This window comes from Geotrypetes seraphini, chromosome 8 (assembly GCF_902459505.1).
Source record: "Geotrypetes seraphini chromosome 8, aGeoSer1.1, whole genome shotgun sequence".
Lineage (NCBI taxonomy): Eukaryota > Metazoa > Chordata > Amphibia > Gymnophiona > Dermophiidae > Geotrypetes > Geotrypetes seraphini.
The window spans coordinates 132,189,138-132,213,407 of NC_047091.1; the positions used below are offsets into that span (position 1 = coordinate 132,189,138).

Here is a 24,270-nt window from a genome sequence, read left to right on the forward strand (position 1 = left end):
GCCTTGATGGCATTAGGGGAATTTCTTACCTCTCTGGATTTGACAGAGGCCTATCTGAATATCTCCATTTTTCTGGATCACAGGAAGTTCTTGAGGTTAAACATTCTGGAGCAGCACTTCCAGTTCTAAGCCCTTCTATTTGAACTGGCCATGCCGCCACGCACTTTCACCAAGGTAATTACAGTAGCAGCGCTCCTCTGCCAGGAGGGAATACAGATGCATCCTTATCTGGATGATTGGCTGATACAAGCTCGTCTGAATCCAAAAGAAGGACAGCAGCGGAGCATGTGATAAGGGGAAAGGGAAGAACATAAGAATTGTCATATTGGGACAGACCGAAGGTGCATCAAGCCCAGTATCCTGTTTACAATGGTAGCCAACCCTGGTCCCAAGTATCTAGCAAGATCCCAAGTAGTAAAATAGATTTTATTCTGTTTATCCTAGAAATAAGCAGTGAATTACCCAAGCCATCTCAATAATGGCCCATGGACTTCTCTTTTAGGAAATTTTAGGAAACCTTTTTAAAATCCCACTAAGCTAACTAATTTCACCACATTCTCCTGCAGTGAATTCCAGAGTTTAATTACATGTTGTGTGAAGAAATATTTTCTCTAGTCTGTTTTAAATCTACTACTTAGTAAATTCATTGCATGCCCCCTAATCCTAGTATTTTTGGAGAGAGTAAACAAGTAATTCACATCTACCCTTTCCACTCCACTCAGTAGTGATCAATGGAGATCGCTCTGAAGAAAGGGATGTTACCAGTGGTGTGCCTCAAGGTACCTCAGGGAGAGTGTGGTGCAGTGGTTAAAGCTACAGCCTCAGCACTCTGAGGTTGTGGATTCAAACCCAAGCTGCTCCTCGTGACCCTGGGCAAATCACCTAATCCCTCCATTGCCCCAGGTACATTAGATAGATTGTGAGCCTGCCGGGACAGACAGGGAAAAATGCATGAGTACCTGAATAAATTAATGTAAACCGTACTGAGCTCCCTTGGGAGAATGGTATAGAAAATTGAAATAAATAAATATGAATGATATTGCTGCAGGGCTGTTGGGTAAAATTTGCCTCTTTGTGGATGATACAAAAATCTGCAATAGAGTAGACACCCAGGATGGATAACATGAAGAAAGACCTGGCGAAACTTGAAGAATGGTCTGAAATTTGGCAGCTAAAATTTAATGCTAAGAAATGCAAGGTCATGTATTTGGGCTGCAAAATCACAAGGGAATGTGCAGTTTAGGGGTGAAGAACTTAAGTGCATAACAGAAGAGCGGGACTTGGGTGTGATTGTTTGTGATGATCTTAAGATGACCAAACAGGTTGAAAGGGTGATGGGGAGGGATGCTGGGGTGCATAGGGAGAGGTATGGCCAGTAGGAAAAAGAGGTATTGATGCCTCTGTATAAGACTCTGGTGAGACTTCATTTAGAATATTGTGTACAATTCTGGAGGCCGTACCTTCAAAAAGATATAAAAAGGATGGAGTTGGTTCAGAGGAAAACTACTAAAATGGTGCATTGTCTTTGTCATAAGGTGTATGGGGACAGACATAAAGACCTCAATCTGTATACTTTGGAGGAAAGGTGGGAGAGGGGAGATATGATAGACACATTTAAATACCTACGTGAGGTAAATGCACATGAGTCGAGTAGTCTCATTTGAAAGGAAGCTTTGGAATGAGAGGGCATAGGATGAAATTAAGAGGTGATAGACTCAGGAGTAATCTAAGGAAATACTTTTTTACAGAAAAGGTGATAGATGTGTGGAACAGTCTCCTTGTAGAGGTGGTGGAGACAGAGAGTGTATCTTATTTCAAGAAAGCCTGGGATAGTCACGTGGGATCTCTTAGAGAGAGGAAGAGATAATGGCTACTGCAGATGGGCAGACTATATGGGCCATTTAAGACTCCTTTTACGAAGGCGCATTAGCGGGTTTAACACGCGTGACTTTTCATCACGCGCTAACCCCTGCGCTAGCCAGAAAACTACTCAAGAGGAGGCGGTAGTGGCTAGCGCGGCCGGCGGTTTAGCGCAGATATTACGCGCGTTAAACCGCTAACGCACCTTCGTAAAAGGAGCCCTTAACTTTTATCTGCCCTCATGTTTCTATCATATCACCCCTGAGCCATCTCTTCTCCAAACTGAAGAGCTCTAGCCATTGTAGCCTTTCCTCATAGGGAAGTTATCCCATTACTTTTATCATTTTCTTTACCCTTCTCTATACCTTTTTCTAATTCCACTACATCTTTTTTGAAGTATGGCGACCAGAATTGCACACAGTATTCAAGGTACAGTCAAACCATAGAGCGATACAAGGGCATTATAATATTTTAATTCCTTTCCTGATAATTCCTAACATTCTATTTGCTTTCTTGGCATCCGCCACACATTGAGCTGAGGGTTTCAATGTATTCTCAACAATGACACCTAGATCCTTTTTTCTGGGCAGTGACTCCTAACTGTGGAACCCTGCATCATGAAGCTATAGTTTGGGTTCCTCTTTTCCACATACATCACTTTGCATTTGCTCACATTAAACATAATCTGCCATAGGTCCTCTTGCAATTTTTCATAGTCCTCTTGTGATTTAACAACTTTGTGTCATCAGAAAATTGAATTATCTCCCTAGTTATTCCCATCTCTAGATCATTGATAGATATGTTAAAAAGCAGTAGACCCAGTTGACTCTTGGGGAACCCCACTATTTACCCTTCTCCATTGAGAATATTGACCATTTAAACCAGTTCTTAATCCATAATAGCACATTTATTTGTATTTAACAAAGATTTTATACCCCCCCCCTTTTTTTTTTTTTTTTTTTTACAAAGTTGTAGCAATGTCTAGGAATTCTGTGAGCATAGGAGCTGTTACCACAGTGGCCGTTCTAAAAGCTAGAACAGCTTTGTAAAGGAGAAAAGATACCAAAAAAAGTAATACATGCTGACAGAGATTGTGAAATAGAAAATAAACGTTGTAAATTTGTTCCCCCCCCCCTCACTTTGAATGATATGGGGCCTATTTAACAAAGCTGTGCTAGCTGCTGCCGTGTGGCAAAAAGCCCCGAAACCCTTTAAGGGCTCCTTTTACTAAGCTGCCACAGCATTTTTAGCGCATGCTAAACCGCGCTAGGCAGTTACTAACACCAGCTCAATGCGGCAATTCAGCGCACGCTAAAACCGCTATGGCAGCTTAATAAAAGGAGCCCTAAATCTCTATGAGCTTTGGAGCAGTTACCGCAACAGCAGGCGCTAGCACTGCTTTGTAAAAGGAGGGAGGAGGTTAGATACTCAAAGTACCATAGAAACCTATGGTGGTTTGTCAAAGTGCTTTGAAAATGAGCCCCTGTATCTCTGGTTTTTTAATGAAATGTACAAAAAAAACATTCTTAGATATAGGTTTCTATAAATTAAAGGTCGTTAGGCAAAATAATAATGAAAAGGTGCATCTGAATAAATGCATGCGGACCAGTGAACCCCTCAGCACTTTATTAAGCACATGCAATGAGCTCTTTCCCGCTTTAATCTATATGCATGATATGCTGCAGGTCAAAGCGCTAATTTGAATGTTAAAATAACATTTTGTATAGGGCTGGTTGCAATGAGCGGTCTGGGGGGGGGGGGGTGCTAGGTCTCATTCAACCGGGCGAGCGCTCTTACGCCGCAACTTGATTGGCTAAATTGTGAGCTCGGCATGGACTGTCGAGCAATGATTTCCAAGTATTGGTGTGCGATTGCGCTTCGGGTGCTGCTGGGAGAATGGGGAGGGATTTACTGGCAGCTGGGCGCCCTGGTTGGCCCGGGGTGAAGACGTTCGAGACGTAGCGCAGGCGACTTCTGACGTGCGCCCCTTGGGCTGCGCCGCCATTTTTGTTGCGCTGTGGAGTGAGGAGGGTCGGTTATTGCGGTTATACGTTGCATGAACGTGCCAGGTAGTCCCGGTGCCCTGGAGGATGGGACGTGAAGCAGGTGCCGGCCGTAAAAAGAGCGCGTCGAGTTTGTGAGAGTGGCGACGGCTGCGGCCCCGCTCGCCTTCCCTCCTCCCTCTGCCCGCCTCTCTTCCCGAATAAGCGGCCCCGCCCAGAAAATGTCCTCCGCCCGCTTCGACTCGTCGGACCGATCGAGCTGGTACTTCGGGCCCGTGTCCCGCCAGGAGGCTCAGTCGCGATTGCAGGGGCAGCGTCATGGCGTCTTCCTAGTGCGGGATTCGTCTACCTGCCCCGGGGACTATGTGCTGTCCGTGTTCGAGAACTCCCGGGTCTCCCACTACATCATCAACTCGCTGCCCAACCGTAAGTTCAAGATCGGCGACCAAGAGTTCGATAACTTGCCGGCCTTGCTCGAGTTCTACAAGATCCATTACTTGGACACTACTACCCTGATCGAGCCGGCGCCCAGGTACGAGCTGTTGCTGCTTTTGCTCGAGGTTGAGCTCTTGCCTTCCGCTCTAATGCTACAGTTAAGGGGGGCGGACTCCGCTTTCTGTTCATGGAAAATTATTAATGTAACTGATCTTTGCTTACTATTACTATTTTCAGAGAATGTAGGCGAATTCCTTTTGGTTTCTAATAACAAGGTAAACATATTTTATTGCTATAAATATGCTAACTAAAGGTTAGGAGAATTGGCCAACCTTTAATATATAGCATTAAGATTAAATGAAGATAACCTTGCAGTAAGAGAAGCCAGTTGGTTAGTGCAGTGACCTGAGAACCAAGAGAAGGGAGTTCGATCCCCACTGCATCGCCCTGTGACGCTGGGCAAGTCACTTAACCTTTCATTGCCTCGGGTACAAACTCAGTTCAGTACTAGTAATATGTAAACTGCTTTGATGGTAAGTAACAAAGGAAACGTAGTACTTTATATCAAATCATGTCTCCTTTCCCCTAACCCAGGGTCTCTCAAACTATGTGCCCTGAAGAGATTCCGAGTGTCATGAGAGATTCCAGAATTCTTCTTTATTTTTAAAATTCCCTTCATAAGTATAGACTAGAATAAATGGTATGTATGTCGCTTACGCAAAAGTCTTGTCAGTGTTATGAACTTTTGTGTACATAGGGATACAACTACCCAGACAAGCATTCTTTGATGTGATTGATCCTTGAAAACTAACAGCAAGTAATTTTTAAAAAAAATATTTTATGCAGTAGTTATCCTAACTTGAGCAACAAAGCCATCAAGGCTTTGTTACTGTCAAGGCTTTGTTACTGTTTGGATCTTATCTTTGCGAACTTGGATTTTCAACTCTGACAAATTAAATTGAGAAAAAGAATGATGATGAAATGCTTGTTTGCTCGTAGACTATGGAGCCACATTTTGAATTAATTTACACTCAAAAACAAGCACATTCATCACGTTTATTAGAAATTCTATTCCATCTATTTTCACAGTTGTTACAATTATCCATACACAGCTTAAAGAATTTTAAATAAATAATACTCAAATTTTATATTTTGTTGGTTTTGCAATTTTATAATTTTAATTATAATATGCAGCAAAAAAAACACATTTGCTCAGTTTAGTGTCCTGGAGCTAAAAAAGTTTGAGACACTACCTTAATCTTTGCAGTAAAAAACAAACCACCAATGTAACTATCCTGACTTACATGCTTTTTCGTTTACTAGGTACATTTGAACACGATATGTATTTTTCTGTGCCAGGAGGGCTTATAATTTAAATTTGCACCTGAGGCAATGGAGAGTTAAGTGCCTGAGACTGGAAAGATTAGTTCTCTAAACACTGGATTTTAGTGATATTTTGGGTGTTACCCAAAAGGATATTTATTAGATAGGTTGCTTTCACATGATGTAGTAGGGTTGGACAAAGATTTATTTAGTTCCTGTTACTGCCCAGAGCTGAATAAAAACTTTTGCTAGTCCAAATGGAATGGCTGATGAGAGGAGGAAGGAGAAATGGGGGAGGGGGGAACTGAACAAATAAAACCAACATACAAGAACATTACATACACAAAAAAAGCCAAATTCTTTTACTGATATTTCACTCTTCTGTTTTCCAGCCATATATTAAATATTTTCTCTACTGTTCTGTTGTACTGGAAAATGTTTGATCTGATTCTCTATAAAAGAGTAAAGTAATGGTCAATGTAAAACTATATTCCCTAGAAGCTTTTGCTCTTAGGTCATTTGAATTGTTAGTACTTTTTAAAACTGCTACAGTTGTCTGACGAAAAGTTGTTGTTTTTTTTTTTTTAAAGAATCTTTGAAGCAAAACAGTTTTCTGCAGTGAAGTTGCAGAATTAAATCTGCTGTAATATTTTAAGTTAGATTTGTCAGTGTGGAGACTAATATATTAATTACTGCTCTTCAGTAGAATGAGTTTGAAATAAGGGAAACTTGTTTCTGTGCTCTTAAGATTGTCTGGCTGAATATAGGCTGATATCAAATTCTGTGCCTGCATAGGAGAACGTGGTCTCTGACATGAGCAGCTGGACTGAAATCAGATTTCATGCTACATCGACCCTTATTTCAGGCCAATTAACTGACATTTTTAAACTTAAATACAGTACAGTCAAAGGAGAGGGCCTATTACTATCCCCTTCTCAGCCTAAGTATCCTCAGGGCCAAATGGCTTATCTTCATTTGATATACCGGTAGATAGATTATGGGGAATAGCTTAACGGATTTCCTACTGCATATCATTTTGAGTTTGATCCGTTAGAAATTGCTTGCCTTTATACCCAAAAGATATCGCATGATGTGGCACCTACCAGCTAGCCTTCTCTGGAATGCACTCATTGAAAGTCTTCGCTTAAGGCAAGAATATTTCCTCTTCGGGAAGCAGGTGAAAACTTGGCTCATCTCACTCAAGCCTTTAGTGGTAGAACCAGTTAACCTGGTAGTCAGAGACACAGGAACTAATACAGATTGCTTATACTGTAGCAGGATTTGCTTACCTGCTCCTGACCTAGCTGAGATTTTCATAAACCTTTCTGACTTTACATGCATAATTCTTTAAATTGGTCCTGTTATTTCCTAACTCCTGTTACTCCTATCTGTGTGTTCAGCCTTTGCTTGCACCCTGGTTTTCTGTTACATATTTTGTTGGCAGTTTAAGTAGCATTACTATGCTATTTGATATTTTTGTCTTTTAACTGCTGCAATTGTTACCTATGTTCAATTTATTCTTGTTGTACACTGTCTTGGGTAAATTAGGTGTGATGAATAAATTCAGTTTTTAGGTTATAATCAAACAATAGCTTTCTCTGTAGATGGTATAGCTAAGAGTTTCTTCTCTATTGATGTGGTATAATTATGTACAGTCATGACAGCTGGCTATCTTAATATATTCCCTAGATAACAGTGACGGAACTTATTTTCAGTTTGATCTCATGAATACTGTTTTTTAATCTAGTCCAACTGTTCGTATTACTGTTTCTGAATGAAATCTGTTTACTGAGCATTTTCCATAGACCTAAAATGGGTGGAAACATTATGCCTGGATTCTGTAACTGAAGTTGGCAGCCGCCGATTGCGTGTCAATCACGCAACGGGTACAGAATTCTGCCTCTGGCAAAGGTAGGCACCAGAAATGGCACCTACCTATGATGTGAATCCATATGCACAAATCCATATGCGCTTTAGGCCACCTAATGTTACACCCACAGTTGCGGCCTAAAGTGCTGATTTTTTTTTTTTTTTTAGGCGCCTTGAAACTCAGTTTAGAGAATCCCTCCTTTAGTAAATAGGTCCCCAAATGTTTGTTGATTACTAGTGAGTGAACGATTTTCTGTTTAGGTATCCAAGCCTACCAATGGGATGTGGGACCATCCCCAACACGCCAGCTTCAGAAGAAAATGTGGAGTATGTTCGAACTTTGTATGACTTCCATGGAAATGATGCCGAGGACCTGGCATTTAAGAAGGGTGAGATATTGGTAATTGTGGAAAAGCCAGAGGAACAGTGGTGGAGCGCCCGGAACAAGGATGGCCGTGTTGGGATGATTCCTGTCCCTTATGTGGAAAAGCTAATTAGATCCTCTAAGCCTGGGAGTAGGAATTCTAATAGCTATGGAATTCCAGAGCCTGCCCATGCCTACGCTCAGCCACAAACACCTAATCCCTTGCCCACGTTATCCAGCACACCTGGAGCTGTAGTCAGCCCTCTTCCATCAATACAGAATGGACCTGTCTATGCCAAGGCTATTCAGAAGAGAGTACCGTGTGCTTATGACAAGACTGCTCTGGCATTGGAGGTAATTTGTTGTCTGTACTGCAAGTTATTTTGTTAGAATTAATGTAGGAAGGTAACACTACGCACCCACACACACATAGCTTGGAATATTATATGCCATTAGAGTTTAATCAAATTTTAAATAAAAGAAGCATTGTAACTTGTATTCCTGGAGAAGCATTGCAACTTGTATATCTGAATTTATTTGTAAGGTGCTCAAAGTGAGTTACATTCAGGTATGTTATATACCATATATACTTAACTATAAGCTGATATTTTGGGGTCCAAAAATTGGGGCACTTGCTTATAGTAAAGACAGGCTAAGTGCTGCAGGTACCAGCACTTCACATGTCTTCCCGTCTCATCTCCCCAACCCCCCTCCCCCCACCTGCAGTGACCGCCTACCATCACATACCTTTTAAACTTTTAAATCTTTGCCAGTAGCATGACAGTGTGAGCAGCATTATCAATCTCCACGGTCCTTTTTTCTGACACTGTGCCTAATAGGAAGAGCTGTGCGTCAGAAGGAAGAGCTGTGGGATCAGCATGAGTAGCGTATCAATACACTGCTGATGAAGATTTAGGTGTCCAGTGAGGGGGAAGGGAAGGATCATGAAGTAGTGGTCACTGTTTGTTTTGGAGGGTGGAGATGCAGGAATGAGGGAAGGAGAGATGTTGGAAGTTTTTAGCTGGCAGGCCTGGGGATCCCTGCCAGCTACATCAGAGGTGTGCTGCTATTGATGAGGCCTTGGCCCATCCAAGGCTATTCAACTGAACGGTGAGGGGAGGGGAGCGAGTTCAGGCAAGGCAGGCATTGTGGGAAGAAGGCAGAAATGCTGCATATCAAGGGGGAAGGGGAGAGAGAAATGCAGCTCACTGTAGGGGAGGAATAGTATACTTAAAGCCCTCGGCTTATACTCAAGTTAAGTTTTCTACCCTTTATTTGAGGGAAAACTCTTAACTCAGCTTACACTCGGACTTGTATTTGAGTATATATGGTAATTCCCTACCTCTGGAAGGCTTACGGTCTTAATTTTTTATCCAAAGCAGTATAGGGTTGTGTTTTCACCCAAGATCATAAGGAACAAGTCTGGGATTTGAACCCTTGTTTCTCTGGTTGCAGCCTGCTGCTCTAACTACTAGACTAGCTATCGTTTAACTATAGTGTTAGCACCTTTTTGATAATAGCCCTCTATTGCTTTCTAAATTCTGTGCATAGAACCAGTACTACAAGAGAACTACTGTATATGAGTTAGAAGTACTTTGAACTCATACACAGTAGTTCTCTTGTAGTATTAATAATGCTTGAGAAATCCACAACAAAAAAACACCGCCAAAACTTCTGCAGAGAAGATGAAGATCCAAAACAAAAAAAGGAACTGTGGAACCAAAGTTCTTGATAACAAAAAAACAATCAATATGGCTAAAAATGTAGGTGGCTGCTGTGTACAAACATGTACATATAATCCAAAATGTACACATGTATGAAACAAACACTCTTTTGTTTAATGATACCAATCAGGAAAGATTGAGTCCCTCCCACTGCTCCATATCCTTAAATAATTTTTCTGATTTCTGGGAGAGACTATACGTATGATACTTGTCTGTCATTGGACAGCGAAATGTCCAAGTATTTAAGAGCACCACTTTTGTAATAAGTTTGCCTCTTGGGAGGGGATTTATAGATTTAGAATCTCAGATTTAGTCATGTTGACCTTAAATCCTGAGACTTCCATGTATGCCCAGAGTCTCAATCACATTAGTTAAGGAGTTTTGGGATAAGTTGGAGTCAATAGATCATGTGCAAAAAGTAGTACTTTGTATGGTACCTTCACAAATTATAGCTTGAATTCCTTGATGTAACCGAATCATCTGGTCTAAAGGTTCTGTCGACACAGCAAACAATAACTGTGATAGGGCACATCCCTGTCTTGTGCCTCTACAGCTCAACAAGTTCAGAATACATTCTATTAATGTTTAGCTAGGAGATGGTGGTACAAAGAGGCATCCCAGGCCATATATCATCAGGTATTCCCATACGCTTAAGTATTGCAAAGAGAAAAAGCCAGGACACTCTTTATCAAAGGCTTTTTCAGCATCTGCAAAGTATCCATGCCAGTATTTTAACCTTCTGAGACTCACAAATAAGGTGTAAAGCCCGACGAATATTATCAAAGATCTGTCTTCCCTATATAAAGCCTGTTTTATCTTCATTTACCAAATAAGGGATCACCACTTGGAGCCTAGCTGCCAGTATTTTTGTAAAAATCTTAGCCTGTCCCTAGTAATGATATTGGTTTGTACAAAGCACATTGATGGGTGTCTTTTCCAGGTTTAAGAATAAGGGTCACTACAACCAGTCTCCAAGACTAGGGGAGTTTGGTCTGATCATTTATATAGTTAAACACTAGTTAATACCGGTGACAGATATTTGGTAAAACTTTTATAAAATCTGTTGGTGCACCCATCCAATCCTGGTGCCTTACCATGGGAAAGGTCCTTTATGGCCTGAAGTGTCTCACAATCCTCCGACACTACTACCCACCCACCCTACGGTGGGGGAGATGCCCACTCCCTCACACTGCACAATCCCCTGACACTACTACCCACCCACCCCTACCCTGCGGTGGGGGAGATGCCCACTCCCTTGCACTGCACAATCCCCCCCCCCCCCCACTACAACCCACACACCCCCATCCTATGGTGGGGGAGAGGCCCACTCCCTCACACTGCACAATCCCACACACACTACTACCCACTCACCCCCACCCTGCGGTGGGAGAGATGCCCACTCCCTCCCACCGTTGCCCAACCCCTCCCTACCTTATTGATGAAGTACGCCTTCTCCCACAAAGAAATACTAACCCCCAAAATACAATACCACTCAGGTCCCTGGGAAAAATGTATCTGGTCAGACCATTTCATTGGCAAGTTAAATCTACATTGGCAGAAACAGAATACACATCAAAAACGCAAATTTGAACACAGTAACCACCCGTGGCACTATTAACCCAACCGAATTCTGGACCCATTACGAGTTACAACCCATAAACAATGAAATTCAAGACTTCCCCGCATCATGGGAAATCTACAGCAAAGAACTCTTAGACCTAATAGCACCATATAAAACATACAAAAAGAAAAATAGACCACCAAACGAATGGTTTGACTGAACTTCTAACCACCAAACAGGAACTAAGAAAATTGGAGAGAATCTGGCAAAAAACAAACAATGACTCAGACAAGACAAACTGGAAACAAAAAATGAAAATATACAAAAATCTGATCAAAGAAAAACGCACTAAGCATTATGCAAATAAAATCGGTACGTCAAAAATAAACAGCAAAGAATTATTCAAACTAGTAAAAACTATTATCCCAGGACAAGCAGGCAGCATATTCTTAACGCATGGGTGACGTCACCGACGGAGCCCTCGGTGCGGACCTTTTTAACTAGAAAGTTCTAGTTGGCCGCACCGCGCGTGCGCGAGTGCCTTCCCGCCCGACGGAGGAGTGCGTGGTCCCCAGTTTCTTCGTTTCCTCGGAGCGAAGAAGACGCGTGTGTTTTTTCAACGGCCGTTGAACTCACTTTTTTGCCTTCCCGCTCGCGAATTTTTTCTTATTTTCTTTGTATTCACCTTCGGGTTTCTTTTCTTTTAGTTTGCAAAAAAAAAAAACAACAAAACTTTGATTTTTTCTATCTTTTTTCGTTTTGCCCCGGCGGGGCCTGTTGCCATTATCCAGGCCTCGGGATTCGATTTTGCGGAGGCTGTTTTCCCCTTCATGCCCCCGCAGGTCGGTTTCAAGAAGTGCCAGCGGTGTGCACGCCCGATCTCCCTCACTGACCCACACAATTGGTGTTTACAGTGCTTGGGGCCAGAGCATCGGGCGGACTCCTGCACCCGCTGTGCCACTCTTAAAAAGCGGACGCTTAAAAACCGAAAAATCCAACAAGATCTGTTGTTCGGCACCGGGTCGACCATGGAATCCTCGACTTCGACAGCGGTACCACAGAAATCGGCACCGTCTGCTTCGACGACGCCCGACCCCACATCGGTGCCGCTGGCGCAAGGTAAGCCGGCTAAGAAGCCTACCCCTTCCCTCGAGCGCCCACCAGCCACAGTGGCGACACCGACCCTGCCGGCCTCGAGCCGAGCCCGAAAGCGCTCCGTCCCGATTTCGGTGAGTGCCTCATCATCGGCCTCCTCATCGCCGGGACGTAGAGCGGCACCTAAGGAACCGAAGAAAAAGAAAGCGGTTCCGGTGCCTCCCCTGGATGACCGAATTGCGGCCATCCTCCAGGGTCAACTGCAAGACCAGCTGAAACGTCAGCTCGAGCAACTGTTGCCTACTATCCTGGCACCGCTCCTTCCGGTACCAGACCGGCCCGAGCCCCGTACCGAGCCACCGGTGTCCACCCCATCGGTACCTATTAATACCTCCATGCCGATTCTCTCGGCCCAACATGCCACTGCGGATCCTCCTCGGGACCGAGCGGAGCACCATTCTTCCCGGGACCGGGACCGACACCGGTCCTCTTCCCCCGGTACCGTTTCGGTACGCTCTGGGAAATCTTTGTCCAAGACTCACCATACCGACCCTTCCACCCCGGTGTCGCGTCATGCACACCCAGAGGTCCGGGACCCAGACTTGTGGGAAGAGTCTCCCCCCGGTACCGAGGAAGATCTCTCCTCCTCTGATGAGGATCCCTCAGCTCCTGATGCCACCTCCAGGCCTGAGCAATCCTCCTTCTCAAAGTTTCTCAGGGAGATGTCTGCCGCCCTATCTCTCCCTCTGGAATCAGACTCCAAGAAATCCCAAGCCTTTCTAGAGGCTCTGGATTTTGAGCAACCTCCCAAGGAGTTTCTTAAACTACCCGTGCATGACATCCTACGGGAGACTTTCTATAAAAATTGGGAAAACCCCCTTACAGTACCTGGGGCCCCACGCAAGTTAGATAACCTTTATAGGGTTATCCCTATTCCAGGATTCGATAAGTCACAACTTCCCCATGAGTCCCTCCTGGTTGAATCCACCTTAAAGAAGACTCAGGGCTCCAGTGTCTATGCCTCCACCCCTCCTGGCAGAGAGGGTAAAACCATGGACAAGTTTGGCAAGAGGCTCTATCAGAATGCCATGTTGGCCAACAGAGCGAACAACTATTCCTTCCATTTTTCATTCTACATGAAACACTTGGTCCAGCAGTTGTCAGCCCTCCAGAAGTATCTCCCAGAGAGGAAGATCCCACTCTTTCAGCAACAAATCTCTGGTCTCCTCCAATTGAGAAAGTTTCTGGTCCGCTCGATATATGATTCCTTCGAGCTTACCTCCCGTGCCTCTGCCATGGCTGTAGCCATGCGCCGCCTGGCCTGGCTGAGAGTCTCAGACTTGGACATTAATCACCAAGATCGTCTAGCCAACGCCCCTTGTCTTGGGGATGAACTGTTTGGAGAGTCCCTGGATTCCACCACCCAGAAACTCTCTGCGCATGAAACTAGGTGGGACACCCTGATTAAACCAAAAAAGAAGGCTCCGCCTACACGTCCTTACAGGCCTCAAACCTCATACCAGCGCAGATTCTCAGCCAGACCACTCAATCCACCTTCCCAACAGTCTCGGCGGCCACGGCAGCAACATCAACAGGCGCAGGCACGTTCTCAATCCACTCAACCTAACAAGCCTCTGCCTTCTGCTAAGCCGTCTCAGCCCTTTTGACTCTTCTCTCCAGGGCATAGCCAGTCTTCCACCTTCGCTACCTCTTCCACAACCAATCGGAGGTCGTCTCACCATTTTCTCCAGCCGTTGGGAGGTCATCACATCGGACCAGTGGGTCCTCAACATCATCCACCACGGCTACTCTCTCAACTTCCAGACTCTTCCACCGGACAACCCTCCCGTAGAGTCTGCTTCTCATTCATCTCAAATCCCCCTCCTCCTGAGGGAGGTTCAATCCCTCCTTCTTCTCAATGCCATCGAAGAGGTACCTCCAGAACAAAGGGGTCAGGGATTCTACTCCCGCTACTTCCTGGTACCCAAAAAGACGGGGGACCTCCGTCCCATTCTCGATCTCAGGGACCTCAACAAACACCTCGTCAAGGAGAAGTTCAGAATGCTTTCCCTTGCCACGCTCTACCCTCTTCTCTCTCAACACGACTGGCTATGTTCCCTGGACCTCAAGGAGGCCTACACTCACATCTCCATCAATCAGACTTCTCGCCGCTACCTGCGTTTCCAGGTACACCACCATCACTATCAGTACAAGGTGCTTCCCTTTGGCCTCGCCTCATCTCCCAGGGTATTCACCAAGTGCCTGATAGTGGTAGCGGCCTTCCTCAGGTCTCACAACCTCCAAGTGTTCCCCTACTTGGACGATTGGTTGGTGAAAGCACCTTCGCCTCAACTTGTGCTACAGGCTACTCATCACACCATCTCTCTCCTCCATCTCTTGGGGTTCGAGATCAACTACCCCAAGTCGCATCTGCTTCCCACCCAGCGACTTCAATTCATCGGAGCTGTTCTGGACACCACTCTAATGAGGGCTTTTCTTCCCTCCGATCGTCAGTGGACCCTGCTCCATCTCTGTCGTCAGGTCCTCATGCATCCCACCATTCCTGCCCGACAAATGATGGTCCTCCTGGGCCACATGGCATCGACAGTTCATGTCCTTCCTCTGGCACGTCTCCATCTCCGGACACCTCAATGGACTCTCGCCAACCAATGGTCACAAACGACGGATCTTCTTTCTCATCCCATCTCTGTGACATCATCTCTTCAGCAATCTCTCCAATGGTGGTTGAACTCCTCAAATCTTTCCAGGGGTCTACTCTTTCATCTGCCCCCTCACTCCATGACCATCACCACAGATGCCTCCCCCTATGCGTGGGGAGCCCATCTAGGGGATCTACGCACCCAGGCTCTTTGGACCCCACAAGAGCGTCAGCATCACATCAATTTCCTGGAACTCAGAGCCATGTTCTACGCTCTCAAAGCGTTCCAGCATCTTCTCTGCCCTCAGGTTCTTCTCCTGTGCACAGACAATCAAGTCGCCATGTACTACATAAACAAACAAGGCGGCACCGGATCTCGCCTCCTTTGCCTCGAGGCCCTACGCATCTGGACCTGGGCCACGGCCCGCAATCTTTTCCTCAAGGCGGTCTATATCCAGGGCGAACAGAACTCCCTGGCCGACAATCTCAGCCGCATACTTCAACCTCACGAGTGGACACTGGATCCTCCAACACTCCACTCCATCTTTGCTCGATGGGGCACTCCGCAGGTGGACCTCTTTGCAGCACCTCACAATCATCAGCTGCCCCAATTCTGTTCAAGACTCTTCTCTCCTCATCGTCTGGCACCAGATGCATTCCTGCTCGATTGGAAGGATCGGTTCCTGTATGCCTTCCCTCCACTTCCTCTGATGTTGCGGACCTTGTTCAAGCTCCGCAGGGACAGGGCCACCATGATTCTCATCGCCCCTCGGTGGCCACGACAACACTGGTTCTCCCTCCTGCTCCAACTCAGCTCCAGGGAGCCCATTCCTCTTCCTGTGTTTCCTACTCTACTTACACAGCAGCATCAATCTCTACTGCATCCCAATCTGTCTTCGCTCCACCTGACAGCTTGGTTTCTCTCGGGCTGACCTCTCCAGAGAATCTATCTCAGCCTGTCCGTCTCATTTTGGACGCCTCCAGGAAACCGGCCACCCTCCAATGTTACCATCAGAAGTGGACCAGGTTCTCCTCCTGGTGTCTACGGCATCATCAGGATCCCACCTCTTTGGCGGTGGAATCTGTACTGGACTATTTGCTCTCCCTGTCCAATGCTGGTCTCAAATCTACCTCCATCAGAGTCCACCTCAGTGCCATCACTGCATTTCACGAGCCTATCCTCGGAAAACCTCTCACGGCTCATCCTCTGGTTTCCCGGTTCATGAGAGGTCTCTTCAATGTCAAACCACCTCTGAAGCCTCCTCCTGTCTTCTGGGACCTGAATGTGGTTTTATCAGCTCTCATGAAACCTCCTTTTGAGCCTCTTGCCTCAACTTCACTCAAATTCCTTACCTGGAAGGTGCTTTTCCTGATTGCCATCACCTCTGCCAGGAGGGTTAGTGAGCTGCATGCACTGGTCGCTGATCCACCTTTCACTGTTTTTCACCATGACAAGGTGGTCCTGCGCACCCATCCTAAATTTCTTCCTAAGGTGGTCTCAGCTTTTCACCTCAACCAGTCCATTGTGTTGCCTGTCTTTTTCCCTAAGCCCCATTCCCATCCTGGGGAACAGGCGCTGCACACGCTGGATTGTAAGCGTGCCCTAGCCTACTATCTTGACCGTACCAGGGCTCACCGCTCCTCTCCTCAGCTTTTTTTGTCATTCGACCCTAACCGTATGGGTCATCCTGTCTCCAAACGAACGCTTTCCAATTGGCTTGCTGCCTGTATTGCGTTCTGCTATGCTCGGGCCGGTCTGTCACTGGAAGGTGCTGTCACGGCACACAGAGTCCGAGCTATGGCTGCTTCTGTGGCTTTCCTCCGCTCCACGCCCATCGAGGAAATCTGCAAGGCGGCCACTTGGTCCTCAGTTCACACGTTCACTACTCACTACTGTCTGGATGCCTTCTCCAGACGGGATGGACACTTCGGCCAATCTGTGTTACAAAATTTATTTTCCTAATGGCCAACCATCCCTCCTCCCTCTTTGTTAGCTTGGAGGTCACCCATGCGTTAAGAATATGCTGCCTGCTTGTCCTGGGATAAAGCACAGTTACTTACCGTAACAGGTGTTATCCAGGGACAGCAGGCAGATATTCTTACGTCCCACCCTCCTCCCCGGGTTGGCTTCTTAGCTGGCTTATCCTAACTGGGGACCACGCACTCCTCCGTCGGGCGGGAAGGCACTCGCGCACGCGCGGTGCGGCCAACTAGAACTTTCTAGTTAAAAAGGTCCGTACCGAGGGCTCCGTCGGTGACGTCACCCATGCGTTAAGAATATCTGCCTGCTGTCCCTGGATAACACCTGTTACGGTAAGTAACTGTGCTTAACCGATACAACACAAATACTGAAAAAGGACACTGAGCAAACTCCATCAGCACAAACCCTAGCCAATTTCTTTCAAAACAAAATCACCGAATTAAGAGCAACTCTACCCACATCCACATCAAATGCTCTTCTACCTAGGCATCCCACAAAAAACAATAATAAAACTGAGATTAATACAAAACACCGCCGTTCGCCTAATTTTCGGACTAAGAAAAAACGATCACATCAGCCCCTACTATAAAAAGCTACACTGGCTTCCAATAGAAGCGCGAATTCTATTCAAATTCGCTTGCACCTGTTTCAAACAAGCCTGGGGACTAGCACCTTCATACCTACAAACTCACTTCACCCTACACAACCCCACAAGAACGACCAGAAACAAAAACATCTTTGCATACCCAAAGATTACAGGTTGCAGATACAAATCCTTCTTGGACAGAACCTTCCAGTTCCAAGCGAACAGACAGCAAACCTGGCTGAAAAACCACATAAACGAACCAAACATGACTTATAATACTTTCTGCAAATCGATCAAAACCACCCTATTCGCTAAATTCATTGGCTAAAACGGTCCCCTCCCCACTAAGACCCCTCTCACGGATGTTCTAAATCTTTCAGACACTCATTACCTTTAGATCTCCAATTAATATGTAAGTTACCATTTAGACTATTGTACTGCATCTAGTCTCTTTATTCGGTACTGTATTTAAACTTATTGTATGATTTTGAATTTGGACTCACTCTACTGTATTATATGTGGATTTATTGTATTGTATTAGTATTGTACTATACTTGTTATTCGCTGAATGTCCAGCCTTCTTACAATGTAAACCGCCTAGAAGTCGCCTGACTATGGCGGTATAGAAAAATAAAGTTATTATTATTATTATTATTATTACATGCTCTGGCTGGCAGGCCTGCTTCTTACAAAATCGCGGGCCTCCCGTTGTATTCTGCAATGCACCGGGGAGGGGCCTAAGTCTGATTGGCCCAGGTGCTTAAGGCCCTTGAAGTGTCTCCTCCACTGAGATAGTCCTATCCAGTGTTACTGTATCAATGTCCTTCAAGCCAGGTAAGCGTATGTCTTGAAGGTACTGCTGTAAAGAATCAAGGGAGGATACCTGGTCAGGAATATAGTTTTTTTTATAAAAATATATGAAAGCTAAGTGTATCGCTGTCTCTGCCCTAGAAAGAGAGCCATCTAAATTGATTGCTTGGGAGATTATATTACATTAGCAATTTCTATTCCGCCTTTACCTTGTGGTTCAAGGCGGTTTACATAAGAATTATTATGATCTTAAGAAGTATTTGAGGAATAGTTTGAATATTTTCTAATTTGCTAAGGAGTAGATTAGAAATGCAGGAAGAGTTTGGAACATTATTGATTGTGTTATATTGATTGGGAAGTTGTTTCTTTAATTGGTGGGCCAATAGATTACTGGCCCAATTACCAAATTCAAAATGGGTCTTCTGAATGGGCTCATTGATATTTTCCAGTTCTACAGTATGGAGCTGTATGTTAATTTTGTAAATCTTGTGATCACCCTGGGGAAAGCCCCTATCTGCTTTTTTTCAAATGTTGTAGTTCTGTTAAAGCGGTACAGAGCTGACATTCTTGCTCCAGCCTAGATTTCCTGATATGCGCCTGTAGTGAGATTAATTGGCCCCTTATTACTAACTTCCCAAAGTGTCAGGGGCGTAACCTCATCTGTATCATTAAGTTCTAGATATTGTATAACACCCTATTCAATCTGTTCTGTATTTACTGAATCTTGGAGTAGCGCATCCTGGAATTTCAAAATTTTCTTCCTAGGAGGGCCTAACATAGTTAATATTAAAGGGGCATGGTCAGACCACGTCTGTATGTGGAGAGTCGCTGAAATCAACCTGTAAAAGATAGCGATTTCCCCCAGCCAAAGATCAATACATGAATAGGACTGGTGCTTAAGTGAGTAAAAGGTATAATCCTTATCCTGAGTATGTAGTTGATAACCATAAGTCAACCAGCCCCCCACTGTCATGAAAACTTTAAGCTGAAGGTGTTCCTGCGGTACATAATGGACCCTCAATATTAGAATTATCTAGAGAGGGATTCAAAGTCAGATTGATGTTTTCTTCATCAAGTAAACAGCCATAGTAACATAGTAGATGACGGCAGATAAAGACCCGAATGGCCATCCAGTCTGCCCAACCTGATTCAATTTTAATTTTTTAATTTTTTCTTCTTAGCTATTTCTGGGCAAGAATCCAAGTACCCTGTACTGTGCTTGGGTTCCAACTGCCGAAATCTCTGTTAAGACTTACTCCAGCCCATCTACACCCTCCCAGCCATTGAAGCCATCCCCAGCCCATCCTCCACCAAACGGCCATATACAGACACAGACCGTGCAAGTCTGCCCAGTACTGGCCTTAGTTCAATATTTAATATTATTTTCTGATTCTAGATACTTTCTGTTCATCCCACACTTCTTTGAACTCAGTCACAGTTTTACTCTCCACCAATTCTCTCGGAAGCGCATTCCAGGCATCCACCACCCTCTCCGTAAAGTAGAATTTTCTAACATTGCCTTTGAATCTACCACCCCTCAACCTCAAATTATGTCCTCTGGTTTTACCATTTTCCTTTCTCTGAAAAAGATTTTGTTCTACGTTAATACCCTTCAAGTATTTGAATGTCTGAATCATATCTCCCCTGTCTCTCCTTTCCTCTAGGGTATACATATTCAGGGCTTCCAGTCTCTCCTCATACGTCTTCTGGCGCAAGCCTCCTATCATTTTCGTCGCCCTCCTCTGGACCGCCTCAAGTCTTCTTACGTCCTTCGCCAGATACGGTCTCCAAAATTGAACACAATACTCCAAGTGGGGCCTTACCAATGACCTGTACAGGGACATCAACACCTTCTTCCTTCTACTGACTACGCCTCTCTTTATACAGCCCAGCATCCTTCTGGCAGCAACCACTTCCTTGTCACACTGTGTTTCACCTTTAGATCTTCGGACACTATCACCCCAAGGTCCCTCTCCTCATCCGTGCATATCAGCTTCTCTCCTCCCAGCATATATAGTTCCTTCCTATTATTAATCCCCAAATGCATTACTCTGCATTTCTTTGCATTGCATTTTAGTTGCCAGGCATTAGACCATTCCTCTAACTTTTGCAGATCCTTTTTCATATTTTCCACTCCCTCTTCGGTGTCTACTCTGTTACAAATCTTGGTATCATCTGCAAAAAGGCACAGTTTTCCTTCTAACCCTCAGCAATGTCACTCACAAACATATTGAACAGGATTGGCCCCAGCACTGATCCCTGAGGGACTCCACTACTCACCTTTCCTTCCTTTGAGCGACTTCCATTAACCATCACCCTCTGGCATCTGTCCGCAGTGGCGTACCAAGGGGGGGGGCCGGGGGGGCGGTCCGCCCCGGGTACCAAGCCCTGAGGGGGTGCTCCCGGTCCGGTCCAGTTACCCCCCCCCCTGCGCCGGGTGTCGCGTCTGGAAACAGCCTGCAGCAAGATCGCGATGCCAGAGATCTTTGCCTGCTTCGACTGTTTCCTCCGCCACGGTCCTGCCCCTCCTCTGATGTCAGAGGAGGGGCGGGACCGCGGCGGAGGAAACAGCCGAAGCAGGCAAAAATCTCTGGCATCGCGCGATCTTGTTGCAGACTGTTTCCCCAGGGCAGTAGCGTACCAAGGGGGGCGAGGGGGAGGTCCATCCCGGGTGCCGCCTTAGGGGGGGGTGCACAGCTGGCCCGGTCCCTATCGCGCTCCTACCCTCCCAGCGAAAGCAGCATCGGCGCCATTATCGAAAAAGGTAATGGCGCCAGGCCTTGGAGCACCAAGGCAGACCGCTTCTCCCCCCTCCCAGCCGAAACCCCGCTGACCATCCTATCTCTCTCCCCCCCCCCAAGTGAACCTTTCTGACCCTCCCAGCGAAAGCAGCAAACCTCCCTCCAGTAGCGTCAGCTTTATCCTCCCTCTGCCGCATCACTGATGACGTCATCAGTAACGCGGCAGAGGGAGGAGAAAGCCGCGAAGGAGGTTTGCTGCTCTCGCTGGGAAGGTCGGAAAGGTTCACGGGGGGGGAGATAGGAGGGTCAGCGGGGGTTCGGCTGGGAGGGGGGAGAAGCGGACTGCCTCGGTGCTCCATTACCTTCTTCGGGCAGCAGCAGCGTTTACAATTCGCTGCTGTTGCCGGCTTCAGGCCTTGTTCTCTGCCGGGTCCTGCCTACTTCCAGTTTTCATGAAGACAGGACCCGACAGAGAGGAAGGCCTGAAGCGGGCAACATCAGTGAATTGTGAATGCTGCTGCTGCCCGATGAAGTTCAGGACATCAGGACATCGGGGAAGGAGCAGGGAGAAATCGGCTGCTGGCTTGGGGGTGAGGGTAGGGAAAGAATCGTGGAAGTGGAGAAATCGGCACGATGGCTTTGTGCAGGCTAGGGGGAGAGAGAAAGAAAGGAAAAAATAAAGAGGGGGGGCCAGGGGGAGAGAGAAAGAAAGGCAGAAAGAAAGAGGGGGACCAAGGGGAGAGAAAGAAAGGCAGAAATAAAGAGGGGGACCAAGGGGAGAGAAAGAAAGGCAGAAATAAAGAGGGGGTCAAGGGGGAGAGAAAGAAAGGCAGAAAGAAAGAGGAGGGCCAGGGGGAGAGAGAAAGAAAGGCAGAAAGAAAGAGGGGGACCAAGGGGAGAGAAAGAAAGGCAGAAATAAAGAGGGGGGTCAAGGGGGAGAGAAAGAAAGGCAGAAAGAAAGAGGGGGGCCAGGAGGAGAGAGAAAGAAAGGCAGAAATAAAGAGGGGAGCCAGGGGGAGAGAGAAAGAAGAAGGATCAGAAGAAGGACCAGAGACTCATGAAATCACCAGACAAAAAAGTAGGAAAAATGATTTTATTTTCAACTTAGTGATCAAAATGTGTCCGTTTTGAAAATTTATATCTGCTGTCTATATTTTGCACTATGGCCCCCTTTTACTAAACCGCAATAGAGTTTTTTAGCGCAGGGAGCCTATGAGCGTCGAGAGCAGCGTGGGGCATTCAGCGCAGCTCCCTACGCTAAAAACCGCTATCGCAGTTTAGTAAAAAGGGAGGGGGAATATTTGTCTATTTTTGTATAGTTGTTACTGAGGTGACATTGCATAAAGTCATCTGCCTTGACCTCTTTGAAAACCCGCGGAATATAAATGATAATTAACATTTTCTCTGCGTACAGCGTGCTTTGTGTTTTTAAAATTTTATTGTTGGTAGATCATTTTGACTTGGCCACAAAGGTAAGGGGGAGGGAGGGAGGGGAACTGCTGAAAGACATCTAATAATCCTTGCAGGCTTGACTGCAGGGAATTATTTTTGTAAAATCATGTTTTGTTATGTGACTGGCATTATCTAGACTTTAATTTCTATGAATGAATAGAATGAAAATGATATAAAATTACTTGCTTGTTTTTATGTGCGTGCGCTGAAGGAAAGTGGAGAGAGAGTGGGCTGAGGATGCTGAAGGGAAATGGGGAAGAGAGTGGGGAGAAGACGCTGATTTATAAATTGACAATTGTACAGAATATTGTTTCTTTTTATACTTTAATATAAACAATTCAAGGCTTGTGTGGATGGAATCAGGTGGTTTGCGGGGATGGGGACCGAGCTTACGGGGATTAGTCCAATAAAATTGTATTTTTTTATATCTCATTATTTGTTTTATTTTTATTTGTTAATTTATAAAGTGGTGATTGTTATGTATCAGTTTTTTCAAATTTACATCTACTGTCTTTATATTTTGCACTGTTTTAGAGGACATGTGTTACTGTTTTTTGTGGTGTTGCATTGTATCCAGGGTCTGGTTTCTTGGCGGATCAGTTTAACTTTTGTCTACATATTTCTATTTTTAGTTTGTGATTATTCCATTTTGGGCGAGGGTGTATCTCTGTTCTGTGTGTATGAAAAAGACATAGTTTTCAGTTGGCATTGACTACAGGACCAATTGACTGTGCGGGATCTGGCTTGTTTAGTTTTACAATGTATGTGTTGGTGTTCTAGTGCTCACTGCAGTGTTTAAGATGCAGCCTTTTCCTAGGTACACTCTTGTGGTGCGATATGTAGATTGGTACTAAATATTTTTCATATAGATGGGGGGGGGTGTCAAAAAATGATGGGCCCTGGGTGCCACATACCCTAAGTACGCCACTGCCTGCAACTACTCCATATGTACTTCTAATGTCATGACAATTTAGACATAATTTATGTTTTGTTATGTTTGGAATAATGGTTACATATATGAGGTTCAATAAAAGAAAATTTTCACTGCCTGTTTCTATTCTGACCATTTATTCCATTTCATGGTTATTGCAAAAAAAAAAAAAAATTTTTACATGGGGGGGGGGGGGGGGTGTCAAAAAATGATGGGCCCCGGGTGCCACATACCCTAGGTACGCCACTGTCTGTCCGACAGCCAGTTTCTGACCCAGTTCACCACTTTGGGACCTAACTTCAGCCCTTCAAGTTTGTTCAACAGCCTCCTATGAGGAACTGTATCAAAGGCTTTGCTGAAATCCAAGTAAATTACATCTAGCATATGTCCTCGATCCAGCTCTCTAGTCACCCAATCAAAAAATTCAATCAGGTTCTTTTGGCACGATTTACCTTTTGTAAAGCCATGTTGCCTCGGATCCTGTAACCCATTAGATTCAAGGAAGTACACTATCCTTTCTTTCAGCAAAACTTCCATTATTTTTCCAACAACTGAAGTGAGGCTCACCAGCCTATAGTTTCCTGCTTCATCCCTGTGACCACTTTTATGAATAGGGACCACATCCGCTCTCCTCCAATCCCTAGGAATCACTCCAGTCTCCAGAGATTTGTTGAACAAGTCTTTAATAGGACTCGCCAGAATCTCTCTGAGCTCCCTTAGTATCCTGGGATGGATTCCGTCTGGTCCCATCGCTTTGTCCACCTTCAGTTTTTCAAGTTGCTCATAAATACCCTCCTCTGTGAACGGTGCAGAATCTACTCCATTTTCTCGTGTAACTTTGCTAGACAATCTCGGTCCTTCTCCAGGATTTTCTTC

General features: G+C 45.4%; 1 protein-coding gene across 1 annotated transcript in view; it reads left to right on the forward strand.

Moving 5' to 3' along the window:
• The first annotated feature begins 3,768 nt into the window (after positions 1-3,768).
• The window catches only part of CRKL (CRK like proto-oncogene, adaptor protein), a 30,549-nt gene continuing 10,047 nt past the window's right edge, over positions 3,769-24,270 (forward strand). Inside the window, exons 1-2 of the mRNA XM_033956509.1 lie at positions 3,769-4,395; positions 7,752-8,208. Of these exons, the coding sequence (XP_033812400.1) occupies positions 4,085-4,395; positions 7,752-8,208 (768 nt within the window). The 5' untranslated portion in view covers positions 3,769-4,084. The remainder of the gene's footprint in view (positions 4,396-7,751; positions 8,209-24,270) is intronic.